The sequence below is a fragment of the Phyllobates terribilis genome, unplaced genomic scaffold, assembly GCF_046119375.1.
Source record: "Phyllobates terribilis strain yellow unplaced genomic scaffold, ASM4611937v1 Scaffold_2__4_contigs__length_985480577, whole genome shotgun sequence".
NCBI classification, from domain to species: Eukaryota; Metazoa; Chordata; class Amphibia; order Anura; family Dendrobatidae; genus Phyllobates; species Phyllobates terribilis.
The window spans coordinates 796,236,364-796,253,406 of NW_027362762.1; the positions used below are offsets into that span (position 1 = coordinate 796,236,364).

Below are 17,043 nucleotides of genomic sequence, written 5' to 3' on the forward strand. Positions count from 1 at the left end.
CACATTACAGCTGGTACAGGGTTAGACACACGCAGGCAAAAAAGGTGAAAAACCCACAGGCGGAGAAAAGAAGCTTGAAACATTTTAAGACCCCATCCTTGGAAGATTGTGTTGCTTCAGTAAATTCGACCCTTTCTTCTAAAAAATACACCTTTTAAATTACTTGGTCTCATAAGTAGCATTTGGAAATATGGGCAAGTGAACAATACCCATTACTTATCGCAGGGCTTGTAGCTGGATACCACGGAAGTTGTAATAGGATACGATCTGGAGTCTTACCAAGAAGGGCAGCAGTATTTATTCTATTTCATGCCACCTTACTCTGATATCTCACTTGAAGCCCTGATCCCTGACTGGGCTTTATTATTACACATCCAATTAAACCTTAGAAGTAATCCTCAACTTGAACATTATCTTTGAGCAGCCAGAGGTGTACGTACACTAACAACTTTTGCCACTAATGGAATGCTCCGGCGTATGCTAGTACACAGGAATGCTCTGGCGTATGCTAGTACACAGCAATGCTCCGGCGTATGCAAGTGCACAGGAATGCTCCGGCGTATGCTAGTACACAGCAATGCTCCGGCGTGTGCTAGTACACAGGAATGCTCTGGCGTATGCTAGTACACAGGAATGCTCCGGCGTATGCAAGTGCACAGGAATGCTCTGGCGTATGCTAGTACACAGCAATGCTCCGGCGTGTGATAGTGCACAGGAATGCTCCGGCGCATGCTAGTACACAGGAATGCTCCGGCGCATGCTAGTACACAGGAATGCTCCGGCGCATGCTAGTACACAGGAATGCTCCGGCGCATGCTAGTACACAGGAATGCTCCGGCGTGTGCTAGTACACAGGAATGCTCCGGCGCATGCTAGTACACAGGAATGCTCCGGCGTATGCTAGTACACAGCAATGCTCCGGCGTGTGCTAGTACACAGGAATGCTCTGGCGTATGCTAGTACACAGCAATGCTCCGGCGTATGCAAGTGCACAGGAATGCTCTGGCGTATGCTAGTACACAGCAATGCTCCGGCGTGTGCTAGTGCACAGGAATGCTCCGGCGCATGCTAGTACACAGGAATGCTCCGGCGCATGCTAGTACACAGGAATGCTCCGGCGCATGCTAGTACACAGGAATGCTCCGGCGCATGCTAGTACACAGGAATGCTCTGGCGTATGCTAGTACACAGCAATGCTCCGGCGTATGCAAGTGCACAGGAATGCTCTGGCGTATGCTAGTGCACAGGAATGCTCCGGCGTATGCTAGTGCACAGGAATGCTCCGGCGTATGCTAGTGCACAGGAATGCTCCGGCGTATGCTAGTGCACAGGAATGCTCCGGCGTATGCTAGTGCACAGGAATGCTCCGGCGTATGCTAGTGCACAGGAATGCTCCGGCGTATGCTAGTGCACAGGAATGCTCCGGCGTATGCTAGTGCACAGGAATGCTCCGGCGTATGCTAGTGCACAGGAATGCTCCGGCGTATGCTAGTGCACAGGAATGCTCCGGCGTATGCTAGTGCACAGGAATGCTCCGGCGTATGCTAGTGCACAGGAATGCTCCGGCGTATGCTAGTGCACAGAAATGCTCCGGCATATGCTAGTGCACAGAAATGCTCCGGCGTATGCTAATGCACAGGCATGCTCCCGCGTATGCTAGTGCACAGGCATGCTCCCGCGTATGCTAGTGCACAGGCATGCTCCAGTATATGTCACACCTAGGGTCTCACTGTAAAAATGAAAAAGGAAAAAAAAACAACTTACATCATAGGTATGTTTTTTTTTTTTTAGGTAGTACTCTAAGGCCAGGGTCAGATGAGGGCATAAAAAATGGTCTGATTTTCATCCAGAAATCTCAAACAATTTTCATCTGCATTATCATCTACATATATGCCATCCATTTGTCTGTATTTTATGTCCATAACACACTGTGTGGCACCCATATTTGTACATCGAAAGTTTAAAATGTACATGACCAAATATAGTTTCCTATGTTAATAATGGGAATGTATCCTTAAAAATCTGATGATCTGTATTTGGGATGATCGGATCTATATGCAGGAATCCAGCGTTCAGGGCAGTGGTAACTGGCAGCTAGACAAGAGACGGGCAAATCTCTTACTGCCCGGCGTCCCCCGCACAGCTTTTGATCAGCGGCACGTCACATAGGTAACATTGTGCCAGCCCTGAAGTATCAAATACTGCGCTGGGGAAGCTAGAAAGTAAGAGATTCACGGGTCTCACGTCTAACCGCCAGGTAGCACTGATTTGGCTGCTGAAACGGAGTCCCGCAAATTGATCCGTTCATCTCTAATCCGAGTGATCTGATTTTTTCCTGCACTCCCATAAACTTGAATGGGCGAGTGTCATGTGAAATGCAGAAGAGAATAGTGCACGCTGCCATTTTTTCCCACAGACTCCCAGTCCGGGTGAAAAAACTGTAATATGAACAACCCTATTGAATTACATTAGTCAGTCTGCTGTCCGATTATTACTCAGGCAGCACATGTCCACATGATACGCTTGTCTGAATGAGCCCTAAAGGAGACTATGATACTGATATAGCGGAGCCTTATGGAGGCCAAAAAGACGCTCTCTGGGTCTGTATACATTGTGCCTAGGCATTACATTTATAGGATACGTGGAAAAGAGTTGCAGGCATTTCTATTAAAGAGGTATTACCATCTCTTACACTTATAGTATAAGCAGGAAATGCCATAAATGTATAGTAGACATGGATCCCACAAATGGGAACAACATCTCTATCAAGAATAGAGCCTCATTGGGAGCTTCTTTCAGGGTAAAGAAAGAGGAAATTCCCATACAAATGACATTGGTGTGCGTCAGGGCCTCATGCTAAGGAAAGATGCAGGCTTCATTGGTGGGACCTGCATCTACTCTACATTTATGGCATATCACCTGAATATACACCATAAATGCATGAGCTGGGAACACTTCTTTACATATATAAATAGTTTTGCGTTCGTCTGGCTTGGTATATATTGGTATATTTTTTGAACTGTTTAGGAAAGTGTAGCAGACCTATTCCTCTGTAGATATCCACTGCAATAAAAAAAACATATTGTGTGCTATATGTGTTTTTTTTTTGTTACTTATAAATTGACCCTATCAGCAATGTAAGCCTTATATGCCTACACCTGGAGAGTCTTGTGTTAGCAGTATAGGCTGCAAGTGCATGCCTCCGATTGAAGGCTTGAACGCTCAGTCAACTGATCACTTTGGAGCTTTTACAGACTTATATACTAAATGTTTCACTCAGATACAATGTGCATCAGAAAATGAAATAGGTTTTCTGGTAAAATAACAAAAACCATAATGTAAAAAGAGGTCCTATTATAGTCAATAGGGAGCTTCTGGTGCAGTTTACATCATTCATCTTCCGAATTAGTTCTTCAAACTGAACAGAGAAAAGAATTGTAACTAACAGTAAACTACTCGGGGACACATTGTAGTCTCTTCCTCTGTAGTCTGCAGTCTCTTCTGCAAGAGAACAGTATTAATAAGCACTAAAGTGTTCGAAAATCGATAACCACAATAAGGGATTCTTACCGATTCAGTGCGAAGGCATAATGAAACTTTATATTGTGTTGATCTGCCAAGTCACAAGTTGGCAGCATTTCCAGAGTTTCCACCAATTTGACCATGGCATCGTAATCCTAAAAATGAAACAAATGCTCATTTGCTCTATACACAGACCACACAAGAAAAACACCCAGGATACACACTGTTCATTATAATGTGCCCCCACATAAAGCGAACCATTGGGAGGACTCATTAAAAAAAAATAAAAAAACACTTTGTTTTGTGCGGTTCACTATAAATTAGATTACTACAGTTGTCATCTGCTTTGAGGTTTTCCTTTCTCTTGCCAATATGTCATTAGTCATCTAATAGGCAATTAAGGCAGATTAACCATTTTCCCTTGTGAATTATCAGGTTCATGTAATCCACAACCTCTTACCATCCAGATAGAAATTTCTCAGCGTACTGACCCAAGACGTTTCAAATGCTAATTCTGAAACTGGATTTTGAGGAAATGTTAAATTAGAGTGAGAAAGAACAAATCACAGGAAAGTTTAAAGGGGTAATCCAGCGGTGTTCACTTGTATCGAGAGGTGAGCAGGAGGTGATATCCCGTTTACAGATCTCTGCTGTCCGGTGTGCCCCGGCAGCAGATATCATGCACATGTCCTGAACAGGTGATATCACCGCCCCTTAGTAAGTAGAGTCAGTTTGCCCCCTTAAGAGCATTCTATATTTGAGCACATAAATTCTCAATCTTCGAAAGGATATGGTCGGTACCTGGGAGGATGTTGCTAATCAATGGTAGGATGGATATCCCAGCAATCATATAGGACAGCATGTGGTCAGCCTCTCCATAGAGCAGCCATTACACTGTTCCTAACAGGCCGAGACCGATGTGAGGACGGAGCAAAATGTTGGCCACTTTGTAAAGTGTGGTACCCCTGAACATGACATGTTCATACACCAATAAATGTGATTCCCTTCACTACAACTAAGTCAACTAAGTACCGGTCCTTCCTGTATTTCTCAATCTTAGGCCTCATTCAGATGTCTGAGTCTCGTACACCTTTGTTACGGATAGAATACATACCCAATATACTCTATGGGGCTGTTCACATGTCTGTGTTTTTTTAGTGGACCAAGTGGTCCATCCATGTGCTGTCCGTGATTTATAGTACAATGAATAGGAGAATCTTTTCAATTTTTATATATACACACATGTGAAAAATCACTGATGAAACACTGATGGTAAAAACTGACCAAATACTGATGAAACTCTGACCTTTTTTTACGTTTCAGAAAATCACCGATGTCTGAATGAAGCCTCAGACTGCTGTAGATCTACCTCCATGCGCTGCCTTTTTCACGTCTGAAGTGCTCATCACACTAAGCCTAGCAACTATTATTTGACTAAGGGCGCAGTCAGACGGCCATATTACTCGCGCTAGGATCGCATTGCAATCCTCCGTCTGGCCATCGGCTCCCCGACTTGAGCATGAAAGTTGCATAGAAATACATGCTGTCACGCTCAGGTCAGGAGAATAGCTACCATAACTATGATGATAGCACCAGAATGACATTGTCCCGTGTAGCCACATATACGGTTGTGCTCAAAAGTTTACATACCCCGGCAGAATTTTTGCTTTCTTTGCCTTGTTTCAGAGAATATGAATTCTAACAAAAAAACTTTTTCTCCACTCATGGTAAATCTTAATGACAACCAAAAACATCCAAATGACCCTGATCAAAAGTTCACATACCCTGGTGATTTTGGCCTGATAACATGCTCAGAATTTGATACAAATGGGTTTGAATGGCTACTAAAGGTAACATCCTCACCTGTGACCTGTTTGCTTGTAATCAGTGTGTGTGCATAAAAGCTGAGTGAGTTTCTGGGATCCAGACTCTTGCATCTTTCATCCAGCCACTGATGTTTCTGGATTGTGAGTCATGGGGAAAGCAAAAGAATTGTCAACGGATCTACGGGAAAAGATAGTTGAACTGTACAACACAGGAAAGGGATACAAAAAGATATCCAAGGAATTGGTAATGCCAGTCAGCAGTGTTCAAACTGTGATTAACAAATGGAAAATCAGGAGCACTGTAAAAATCAAACTATAGTCAGGTAGACCAACAAAAATTTCGGCCACAACTGCCAGGAAAATTGTTCGGGATGCAAAGAAAAACCCACAAACAACATCAGCTGAAATTCAGGACTCTCTGAAAACTAGCGGTGTGGCTGTTTCAAGATGCACAATAAGGAGGCACTTGAAGAAAAATGGGCTGCATGGTCGAGTCGCCAGAAGAAAGCCATTACTGTGCAAATGCCACAAAGTATCTCTCCTACAATACGCCAAACAGCACAGAGACAAGCCTCAAAACTTCTGGAACAAGGTAATTTGGAGTGATGAGAGCAAAATTGAACTCTTTGGCCACAACCATAAACGTTGCATTTGGAGAGAGGTCAACAAGGTCTATGATGAAAGGAACACCATTCCTACTGAAAAGCACGGAGGTGGAGCGCTGATGTTTTGGGGATGTGTGAGCTACAAAGGCACAGGAAACTTGGTAAAAGTTGAAGGAAAGATGAATGCAGCACGTTATCAGCAAATACTGGAGGCAAATTTACACTCATCAGCCTGGAAGCTGCGCATGGGACGTACTTGGACGTTCCAACATGACAACGATCCAAAACACAAGGCCAAGTCGACTTGTCATTGGCTACAGCAGAACAAAGTGAAGGTTCTGGAGTAACCATCTCAGTCTCCTGACCTCAATATCATTGAGCCACTCTGGGGAGATCTCAAGTGCGCAGTTCATGCTAAACAGCCCAGGAATTTACAGGAACTGGAGGCTTTTTGCCAAAAAGAATGGGCAGCTTTACCATCTGAGAAAATAAAGAACCTCATCTTCAACTACTACAAAAGACTTCAAGCAGTCATTGATGTTAGAGGTGGCAATACATGGTATTAAGAACTGGGGTATGTGAACTTTTGATCAGGGACATTGGATGTTTTTAGTTGTCATTAAGATTTAAAAAGAGAAAACACGGTAGTTTGACAATCAATGGCTTCATCCAACCAATAACTATTAGTGGAGAAAAAGTTTTTTAGTTATCATTCATTATCTCTGAACAAAGCCAAGAGAGCAAAAATTCTGCCGGGGTATGTAAACTTTTGAGCACAACTGTATAGTCAGCTTCACATGGCAGACCTGTGTATAAAGGCCTGATATTGCTGGGTACCATGTAGCCTGTACAATTTCTACTAAGATCTAGGCAAACTCCTAAAAAGGCAAACTGTCCTAGAGAGGGATTAACCATTATAAACCCAGTACTTATTGTACACTAGCAGGAAAGTCACGAGGTGAGTTACCAGACCGGCAGAAGTGACTACCTTCTCTATACATCTATAGCTGTAATTATTCTGCTGTTGCTTCTTGAAGCGTTACCTGAATATCTCGGTATGACAGAAGCAGGTTGATGACAATATCTGATGTCAGGACCTCAGTGTTGTCCATTCGCAGTTTTATGCGCGCTAATTCTTTGGCAAGTTCATCTCCTTGGTACTTCTCCCTGGCCTTCCTGATGTCATTAAGCAGAGTTTCTTTGTAGTATGCACTATGATAAATGAGAAACAAAGACTTTATTCATTTTTTTCTTTAGTAGGAAAATATACTCTGCTAGCCGCACGTGTCGAGATTTCTTGCTACGTTGTTTGTGTAATTCCCCATTTTTCATTTGGATGTGGCAGCTACCCCATCAAGTGGGACCTGACTCAGAGGACCCTCATTCTAGACATCTGTGAAGGTCCAAAAGGTGGGCGATCGTACATCAGTCTCTTAAAGGGAATCTGTCAGCAGTTTTTTGCTATGTAATCTGACAGCAGATAGAGATATAGATAGAGATAGAGACATAGATCCTGATTTCAGCGATGTATCACTTAGTGTACTGGGTGCATTAGTTATGATAGAATCACTGTTTTCTCTGCTGCAGATCTAGGAGAGCTCAGTTGTTGAGCGGTGTATAACCCCACACACACCACAGCTTTCTATGTACACTGTATAGTGACAAACAGCGGCTGATCACTGTTGTCAAGTTTTCCTGTGCTGATAATCTCCTGCTGATAAAAAGCTGATTGTATTGAAACAGAAAAACACAGCCCAGTAAGAGACACATCACCGTAATCAGGCCTCTTCTCTATACTGCTCCTACAATGTGGTGCTCTCAGATTACATAGCAAAATCCTGGTGACAGATTCTCTTTGGCACGGACCAATTGCAGGATTACCACAGGGAAATACAAGTCAGACTATAATGCGTACACCTGTCTAGCCATTAGAGCAATACAATAAAGAATACAACAGTAAAGCATTAGTGTAATATGTGCGCTACAATCAAGTAAGAATACACCTACAATTGTGACTGTTAAAAGGAAGCTATCATCAAAAAATGACCTGTTTAAATCAGGTTTTTGTGTTACGTTTTTTTTCTCACATTTTTGTAATTTTTTTTTCCATATTACAATCTTTATTAACCCCTTCCTGACCAGGCAAATTCCCAGGGGTGTTTTTTGTGCTTTTGTTTTTTCCTCCCATTTTCCATGAGCCATAACTTTTTTTATTTTTCATGGATATAGATGTGTGAAGGCTTATTTTTTTTGCAGGACGAGTTGTATTTTTGAATGACACCATCCATTTTATCATGTGATGTAGTGGAGGTGGGAAAAAAATTCCAAGTGTGTCAACATAACAAAAAAAAGAGCAATTTGGCAATTGTTTTTAGATTTTTTATTTACACAGTTCATTATAAGGTAAAAATGACCTGACAATATAATTCTCCAGGTCAGAATGATTGCGGCGATAACGATTTACGGTGAAAAACATTGGACATGCTGCATTTTCAGACAGCTGTATCGTTTTACATTTTCGGTTGATGACACTGTAGGAGGGCTTTTGTGCCTTGTGCCAACATTTTTATTGATATAATTTTGGGACAGATACAAGTGTTGATTCCTTTTATTGCATTTTTTGTAGTGTTGCAGACGACTAAAAACCGCCATCCTGGCATATTTTTTTTTTTCTTGTTATGCCTTTTACCAATCGGGTTAATTAATTTGATATTTTGATAGAGCTGACTACTAAGTACGTAAAAGCCCACATATGTATGTATGTATGTATGTATGTATGTATGTATGTATGTATATATATATATATATATATACATATACACACACACACATACATATATATATATATATATATATATATATATATATATATATATATATATATATATATATATATATATACACACACACACACACACACACACACACACACACATACATATACATACATACACACCTCACAAAAATAAAGGGAACACTCAAATAACACATCCTAGATCTGAATGAATGAAATATTCTCATTGAATACTTTGTTCTGTACAAAGTTGAATGTGCTGACAACAAAATCTCACAAAAATCATCAATGGAAATCAAATGTATTAACCAATGGAGGCCTGGATTTGGAGTCACCCCCAAAATTAAAGTGGAAAAACACACTACAGGCTGATCTAACTTTGATGTAATGTCCTTAAAACAAGTCAAAATGAGGCTCAGTATTGTGTGTGGCCTCCACGTGCCTGTATGACCTCCCTACAACGCCTGGGCATGCTCCTGATGAGGTTGCGGATGGTCTCCTGTGGGATCTCCTCCCAGACCTGGATTAAAGCATTCGTCCTACTCCTGGACAGTCTGTGGTGCAACGTTGGTGGATGGAGCGAGACCTGATGTCCCAGATGTGCTCAATCGGATTCAGGTCTGGGGAACGGGTGGGCCAGTCCATAGCTTCAATGCCTTCATCTTGCAGGAACTGCTGACACACTCCAGCCACATGAGGTCTGGCATTGTCCTGTATTAGGAGGAACCCAGGGCCAACCGCACCAGCATATGGTCTCACAAGGGGTCTGAGGATCTCATCTCGGTACCTAATGGCAGTCAGGCTACCTCTGGGGAGCACATGGAGGGCTGTGCAGCCCTCCAAAGAAATGCCACCGCACACCATTACTGACCCACTGCCTAACCGGTCATGCTGAAGGATGTTGCAGGCAGCAGATCGCTCTCCACAGCGTCTCCAGAATCTGTCACGTCTGTCAAATGTACTCAGTGTGAACCTGCTTTCATCTGTGAAGAGCACAGGGCGCCAGTGGCGAATTTGCCAATCCTGATGTTCTGAGGCAAATGCCAAGTGTCCTGCACGGTGTTGGGCTGTGAGCACAACCCCCATCTGTGGACGTCGGGCCCTCATACCACCCTCATGTAGTCAGTTTCTAACCATTTGTGCAGACACATGCTCATTTGTGGCCTGCTGGAGGTCATTTTGCAGGGCTCTGGCAGTGCTCCTCCTGTTCCTCCTTGCACAAAGGCGGAGGTAGCGGTCCTGCTGCTGGGTTGTTGTCCTCCTACGGCCCCCTCCACGTCTCCTGGTATACTGGCCTGTCTCCTGGTAGCGCCTCCAGCCTCTGGACACTATGCTGACAGACACAGCAAACATTCTTGCCACAGCTCACATTGATGTGCCATCCTGGATGAGCTGCACTACCTGAGCAACTTGTGTAGGTTGTAGAGTCCGTCTCATGCTACCACGAGTGTGAAAGCACAACCAATATTCAAAAGTGACCAAAACATCAGCCAGAAAGCATTGGTACTGAGAAGTGGTCTGTGGTCCCCACCTGCAGAACCACTCCTTTATTGAGGGTGTCTTGATAATTGAGAATAATTTCCATCTATTGTCTATTCCATTTGCACAACAGCATGTGAAATTGATTGTCAATCAGTGTTGCTTCCTAAGTGGACAGTTTGATTTCACAGAAGTTTGATTCACTTGGAGCTATATTCTGTTGTTTAAGTGTTCCCTTTATTTTTTTGAGCAGTGTATATACAGTACAGACCAAAAGTTTGGACACACCTTCTCATTTAAAGATTTTTTGTATTTTCATGACTATGAAAATTGTACATTCACACTGAAGGCATCAAAACTATGAATTAACACATGTGGAATTATATACTTAACAAAAAAGTGTGGAACAACTGAAAATATGTCTTATATTCTAGGTTCTTCAAAGTAGCCACCTTTTGCTTTGATGACTGCTTCGCACACTCTTGGCATTCTCTTGATGAGCTTCAAGAGATAGTCACCGGAAATGGTTTTCACTTCACAGGTGTGCCCTGTCAGGTTTAATAAGTGGGATTTCTTGCCTTATAAATGGGGTTGGGACCATCAGTTGTGTTGTGCAGAAGTCAGGTGGATACACAGCTGATAGTCCTACTGAATAGACTGTTATAATTTGCATTATGGCAAGAAAAAAGCAGCTAAGTAAAGAAAAACAAGTGGCCATCATTACTTTAAGAAATGAAGGTCAGTCAGTCCGAAAAATTGGGAAAACTTTGAATGTGTCCCCAAGTGTAGTTGCAAAAACCATCAAGCGCTACAAAGAAACTGGCTCACATGAGGACCGCCCCAGGAAAGGAAGACCAAGAGTCACCTCTGCTTCTCAGGATAAGTTTATCCGAGTCACCAGCCTCAGAAATCGCAGGTTAACAGCAGCTCAGATTAGAGACCAGGTCAATGCCACACAGAGTTCTTGCAGCAGACACATTTCTTCAACAACAGTTAAGAGGAGACTTTGTGCAGCAGGCCTTCATGGTAAAATAGCTGCTAGGAAACCACTGCTAAGGACAGGCAACAAGCAGAAGAGACTTGTTTGGGCTAAAGAACACAAGGAATGGACATTAGACCAGTGGAAATCTGTGCTTTGGTCTGATGAGTCCAAATTTGAGATCTTTGGTTCCAACCACCGTGTCTTTGTGCGACGCAGAAAAGGTGAACGGATGGACTCTACATGCCTAGTTCCCACCGTGAAGCATGGAGGAGGAGGTGTGATGGTGTGGGGGTGCTTTGCTGGTGACACTGTTGGGGATTTATTCAAAATTGAAGGCATACTGAACCAGCATGGCTACCACAGCATCTTGCAGCAGCATGCTATTCCATCCGGTTTGCGTTAAGTAGGACCATCATTCATTTTCCAACAGAACAATGACCCCAAACATACCTCCAGGCTGTGTAACGGCTATTTGACCAAGAAGGAGAGTGATGGGGAGCTACGCCAGATGACCTGGCCTCCACAGACACCAGACCTGAACCCAATCGAGATGGTTTGGGGTGAGCTGGACCGCAGAGTGAAGGCAAAAGGGCCAACAAGTGCTAACCATCTCTGGGAACTCCTTCAAGATTGTTGGAAGACCATTTCCGGTGACTACCTCTTGAAGCTCATCATGAGAATGCCAAGAGTGTGCAAAGCAGTCATCAAAGCAAAAGGTGGCTACTTTGAAGAACCTAGAATATAAGACACATTTTCAGTTGTTTCATACTTTTTTGTTAAGTATATAATTCCACATGTGTTAATTCATAATTTTGATGCCTGCAGTGTGAATGTACAATTTTCATAGTCATGAAAATACAAAAAATCTTTAAATGAGAAGGTGTGTCCAAACTTTTGGTCTGTACTGTATAATATATAATATATGTGTATATATTTATATACACAGTTGATCAAAAGTTTACATACCCCGGCAGAATTTTTCCTTTCTTGGCCTTGTTTCAGAGAATATGAATGATGACAAAATAAACTTTTTCTCCACTCATGGTTATTGGTTGGGTGAAGCCATTTATTGTCAAACTACTGTGTTTTCTCTTGCTTAATCTTAATGACAACCAAAAACATCCAAATAACCCTGATCAAAAGTTCACATACCCTGGTGATTTTGGCCTGATAACATGCTCAGAATTTGACACAAATGGATTTGAATGGCTACTAAAGGTAACATCCTCACCTGTGACCTGTTTTCTTGTAATCAGTGTGTGTGCATAAAAGCTGAGTGAGTTTCTAGGATCCAGACAGAATCTTGCATCTTTCATCCAGCCACTGATGTTTCTGGATTGTGATTGTGTGTCATGGGGAAAGCAAAAGAATTGTCAACAGATCTATGGGAAAAGGTAGATGAACTATATAACACAGGAAAGGGAAACCAAAAAAATATCCAAGGAATTGATAATGCTAGCAGCATTCAAACTGCAATTAACAAATGGAAAATCAGGGGCTCTGTAAAAATCAAACTATAGTCAGGTAGACCAACAAAAATTTCAGCCACAACTGCCAGGAAAATTGTTCGGGATGCAAAGAAAAACCCACAAATAACATCAGCTGAAATTCGGGACTCTCTAAAAACTAGCGGTGTGTCTGTTTCAAGATGCACAATAAGGAGGCACTTGAAAAAAAATGGGCTGCATGGTTGAGTCGCCAGAAGAAAGCCATTACTGCGCAAATGCCACAAAGTATCTCGCCTACATTAAAACAAACAGCACAGAGGCAAGCCTCAAAACTTCTGGAACAAGGTAATTTGGAGTGATGAGAGCAAAATTGAACTCTTTGGCCACAACCATAAACGTTACATTTGAAGAGAGGTCAACAAGGCCTATGGTGAAAGGAACACCATTCCTACAGTAAAGCATGGCAATGGATCGCTGATGTTTTGGGGATATGTGAGCTACAAAAAGCACAGGAAACTTGGTAAAAGTTGAAGGAAAGATGAATGCAGCACGTTATCAGCAAATACTGGAGGCAAATTTGCACTCATCAGCCCGGAATCTGCGCATGGGACGTACTTGGACGTTCCAACATGACAACGATCCAAAACACAAGGTCAAGTCGACCTGTCATTTGCTGCAGCAGAACAAAGTGAAGGTTCTGGATAGGCCATCTCAGTCTCCTGACCTCAATATCATTGAGAGCCACTCTGGGGAGATCTTAAGCGTACAGTTTATGCTAGACAGCCCAGGAATTTACAGGAACTGGAGGCTTTTTGCCAAGAAGAATGGGCAGCTTTACCATCTGAGAAACTAAAGAACCTCATCCACAACTACCACAAAAGACTTCAAGGTGTCATTGATGTTAGAGGGGGGGAATACACGATATTAAGAAATGGGGTATGTGAACTTTTGATAAGGGTTATTTGGATGTTTTTGGTTGTCATTAAGATTTAAAAAGAGAAAACACAGTAGTTTGACAATAAATGGCTTCACCCAACCAATAACCATGAGTGGAGAAAAAGTTTTTTTGTTATCATTCATATTCTATGAAAAAGTGCCAGGAAAGGAAAAATTCTGCCGGGTATGTCAACTTTTGAGCACAACTGTATATATATACAGTACAGACCAAAAGTTTGGACGCACCTTCTCATTTAAAGATTTTTCTGTATTTACATGAGTATGAAAATTGTACATTCACACTGAAGGCATCAAAACTATGAATTAACACATGTGGAATTATATACTTAACAAAAAAGTGTGAAACAACTGAAAATATGTCTTATATTCTAGTTTCTTCAAAGTAGCCACCTTTTGCTTTGATGACTGATTTGCACACTCTTGGCATTCTCTTGATGAGCTTCAAGACGTAGTCATCGGAAATGGTCTTCCAACAATCTTGAAGGAGTTCCCAGAGATGCTTAGCACTTGTTGGCCCTTTTGCCTTCACTCTGCGGTCCAGCTCACCCCAAACCATCTCGATTGGGTTCAGGTCTGGTGACTATGGAGGCCAGGTCATCTGGCGTAGCTCCCCATCACTCTCCTGCTTGGTCAAATAGCCCTTACACAGCCTGGAGGGGTGTTTGGGGTCATGGTCCTGTTGAAAAATAAATGATGGTCCAACTAAACACAAACCGGATGGAATAGCATGCCGCTGCAAGATGCTGTGGTAGCCATGCTGGTTCAGTATGCCTTCAATTTTGAATAAATCCCCAACAGTGTCACCAGCAAAGCACCCCCACACCATCACACCTCCTCCTCCATGCTTCACGGTGAGAACCAGGCATGTAGAGTCCATCCGTTCACCTTTTCTGCGTCGCACAAAGACACGGTGGTTGGAACCAAAGATCTCAAATTTGGACTCATCAGACCAAAGCACAGATTTCCACTGGTCTAATGTCCATTCCTTGTGTTCTTTAGCCCAAACAAGTCTCTTCTGCTTGTTGCCTGTCCTTAGCAGTGGTTTCCTAGCAGCTATTTCACCATGAAGGCCTGCTGCACAAAGTCTCCTCTTAACAGTTGTTGAAGAGATGTGTCTGCTGCTAGAACTCTGTGTGGCATTGACCTGGTCTCTAATCTGAGCTGCTGTTAACCTGCGATTTCTGAGGCAGGTGACTCGGATAAACTTATCCTGAGAAGCAGAGGTGACTCTTGGTCTTCCTTTCCTGGGGCGGTCCTCATGTGAGCCAGTTTCTTTGTAGCGCTTGATGGTTTTTGCAACTGCGCTTGGGGACACTTTCAAAGTTTGCCCAATCTTTCGGACTGACTGACCTTCATTTCTTAAAGTAATGATGGCCACTCATATTTCTTTACTTAGCTGCTTTTTTCTTGCCATAATACAAATTCTAACAGTCTATTCAGTAGGACTATCAGCTGTGTATCCACCTGACTTCTGAACAACACAACTGATGGTCCCAACCCCATTTATAAGGCAAGAAATCCCACTTATTAAACCTGACGGGGCACACCTGTGAAGTGAAAACCATTTCCGGTGACTACCTCTTGAAGCTCATCAAGAGAATGCCAAGAGTGTGCAAAGCAGTCATCAAAGCAAAAGGTGGCTACTTTGAAGAACCTAGAATATAAGACATATTTTCAGTTGTCTCACACTTTTTTGTTAAGTATATAATTCCACATGTGTTAATTCATAGTTTTGATGCCTTCAGTGTAAATGTACAATTTTCATAGTCATGAAAATACAGAAAAATCTTTAAATGAGAAGGTGTGTCCAAACTTTTGGTCTGTACTGTGTATATATATATATATATATATATATATATATATATATATATATATATATATATATATATATATATATATATATATATATACACATATATATATACATATACACACAAGTTTGGTATTGCCGTAAGTGTACTGAAATGTTGAATCATGATGCAAGGTAATTTTTACCAGACAATAAATGCCATGAAAACAAATCTCAAAAAACAATTGTGAAATTGCATTTCTTCACCATTTCACCATACTTTGATGTTTTTTTTCCCCATTTTCCAGTCCTTTGTATGGTATGGTATGGTTTAATAGCATCGTTCAAAACTACAACTCATCTCGCAAATATCAAGACCTAAAACGATTACGTGGGCAGAAATATATATATATATATAAAAAAAAAAGTATGGCTCTTGGAAGAAGGAGAGGAAAAAAACAAAAATTAAAAATTGCCTGCTCTTTAAGGGGTTAATCATGGGAAGAATAGCTAAAAAAATATAGGCATATAAATACTACTGTATACCTATCATGATATTAGGTAATAAAACAGCAAACGATGAAACTCCCCAGGATTTAATCTATGGCTGCAAAATTGTTTTGCCAACAAATTCAAAAATTTAGTGTATTGTAGAAAATCATTAGTATCAATAGTGATTGTTGGAATGCAAACACCACCAAAAAGTCTTTGGCTTTGCCATTGAATATAAAAGGTAAAAAGCAATCAGTTATACAAAAACAGCAGTATTCCGTCAGTATTTTTTCTCAGGAGTGGGAGCCAAAACCAGGTGAGGAACAATCAGAGAAAAGGTATGCAGTGAAGAAAAAAAGTATTTAGTCAGCCACCAATTGTGCAAGTTCTCCCACTTAAAAAGATGAGAGAGGCCTGTAACTGACATCATAGGTAGACCTCTACTATGAGAGACAAAATGAGAAAACAAATCCTGAAAATCACATTGTCTGATTTGGAAAGAAATTTATTTCAAAATTTGTTGGAAAATAAGTATTTGGTCAATAACAAAAGTTCATCTCAATACTTTGTTATATATGCTTTGTTGGCAATGACAGAGACACACTGTTGCTGGTATGTTGGCCCATTCCTCCATGCAGATCTCCTCTAGAGCATTGATGTTTTGAGGCTGTCGCTGGGCAATACAGACTTTCAACTCCCTCCAAAGGTTTTCTATAGGGTTTAGATCTGGAGACTGGCTAGGCCACACCAGGACCTTGAAATTCTTCTTACGAAGCCACACCTTTGTTGACCTGGCAGTGTGCTTGGGAACATTGTCATGCTGAAAGACCCAGCCACGTTTCATCTTGAATGCCCTTGCTGATGAAAGGAGGTTTGCACGCAAAATCTCACGATACATGGCCCCATTCATTCTTTCATGTACACTTCCTGACAGAAGTTATGTCGCTTATCCATGTTATGTAAATAAAAGCTTATAACCGGACGTTAAATTCATCAATTGGTTTTATAAATTACTCTTTTGAAAGCTGAAACCCTCCCAAATTTGGTTTAGGTTAAGAAAATAAATTGGCATCAATGCTGAAATATTGATTATTTAATGAACACAGAATGGTCAGATTTTGGCAAGACAAAAGTTTTGTCGCCTGATCA

The 17,043-nt window shown here is 41.7% G+C and overlaps 1 protein-coding gene across 1 annotated transcript in view; it reads right to left on the bottom strand.

The window, feature by feature from the left end:
• The window catches only part of MAP3K15 (mitogen-activated protein kinase kinase kinase 15), a 187,572-nt gene that overhangs the window by 95,086 nt on the left and 75,443 nt on the right, over positions 1–17,043 (bottom strand). The window contains exons 5-6 of the mRNA XM_073667462.1: positions 6,997–7,165; positions 3,571–3,677 (exon numbers count right to left, since the gene is read on the bottom strand). Of these exons, the coding sequence (XP_073523563.1) occupies positions 3,571–3,677; positions 6,997–7,165 (276 nt within the window). The remainder of the gene's footprint in view (positions 1–3,570; positions 3,678–6,996; positions 7,166–17,043) is intronic.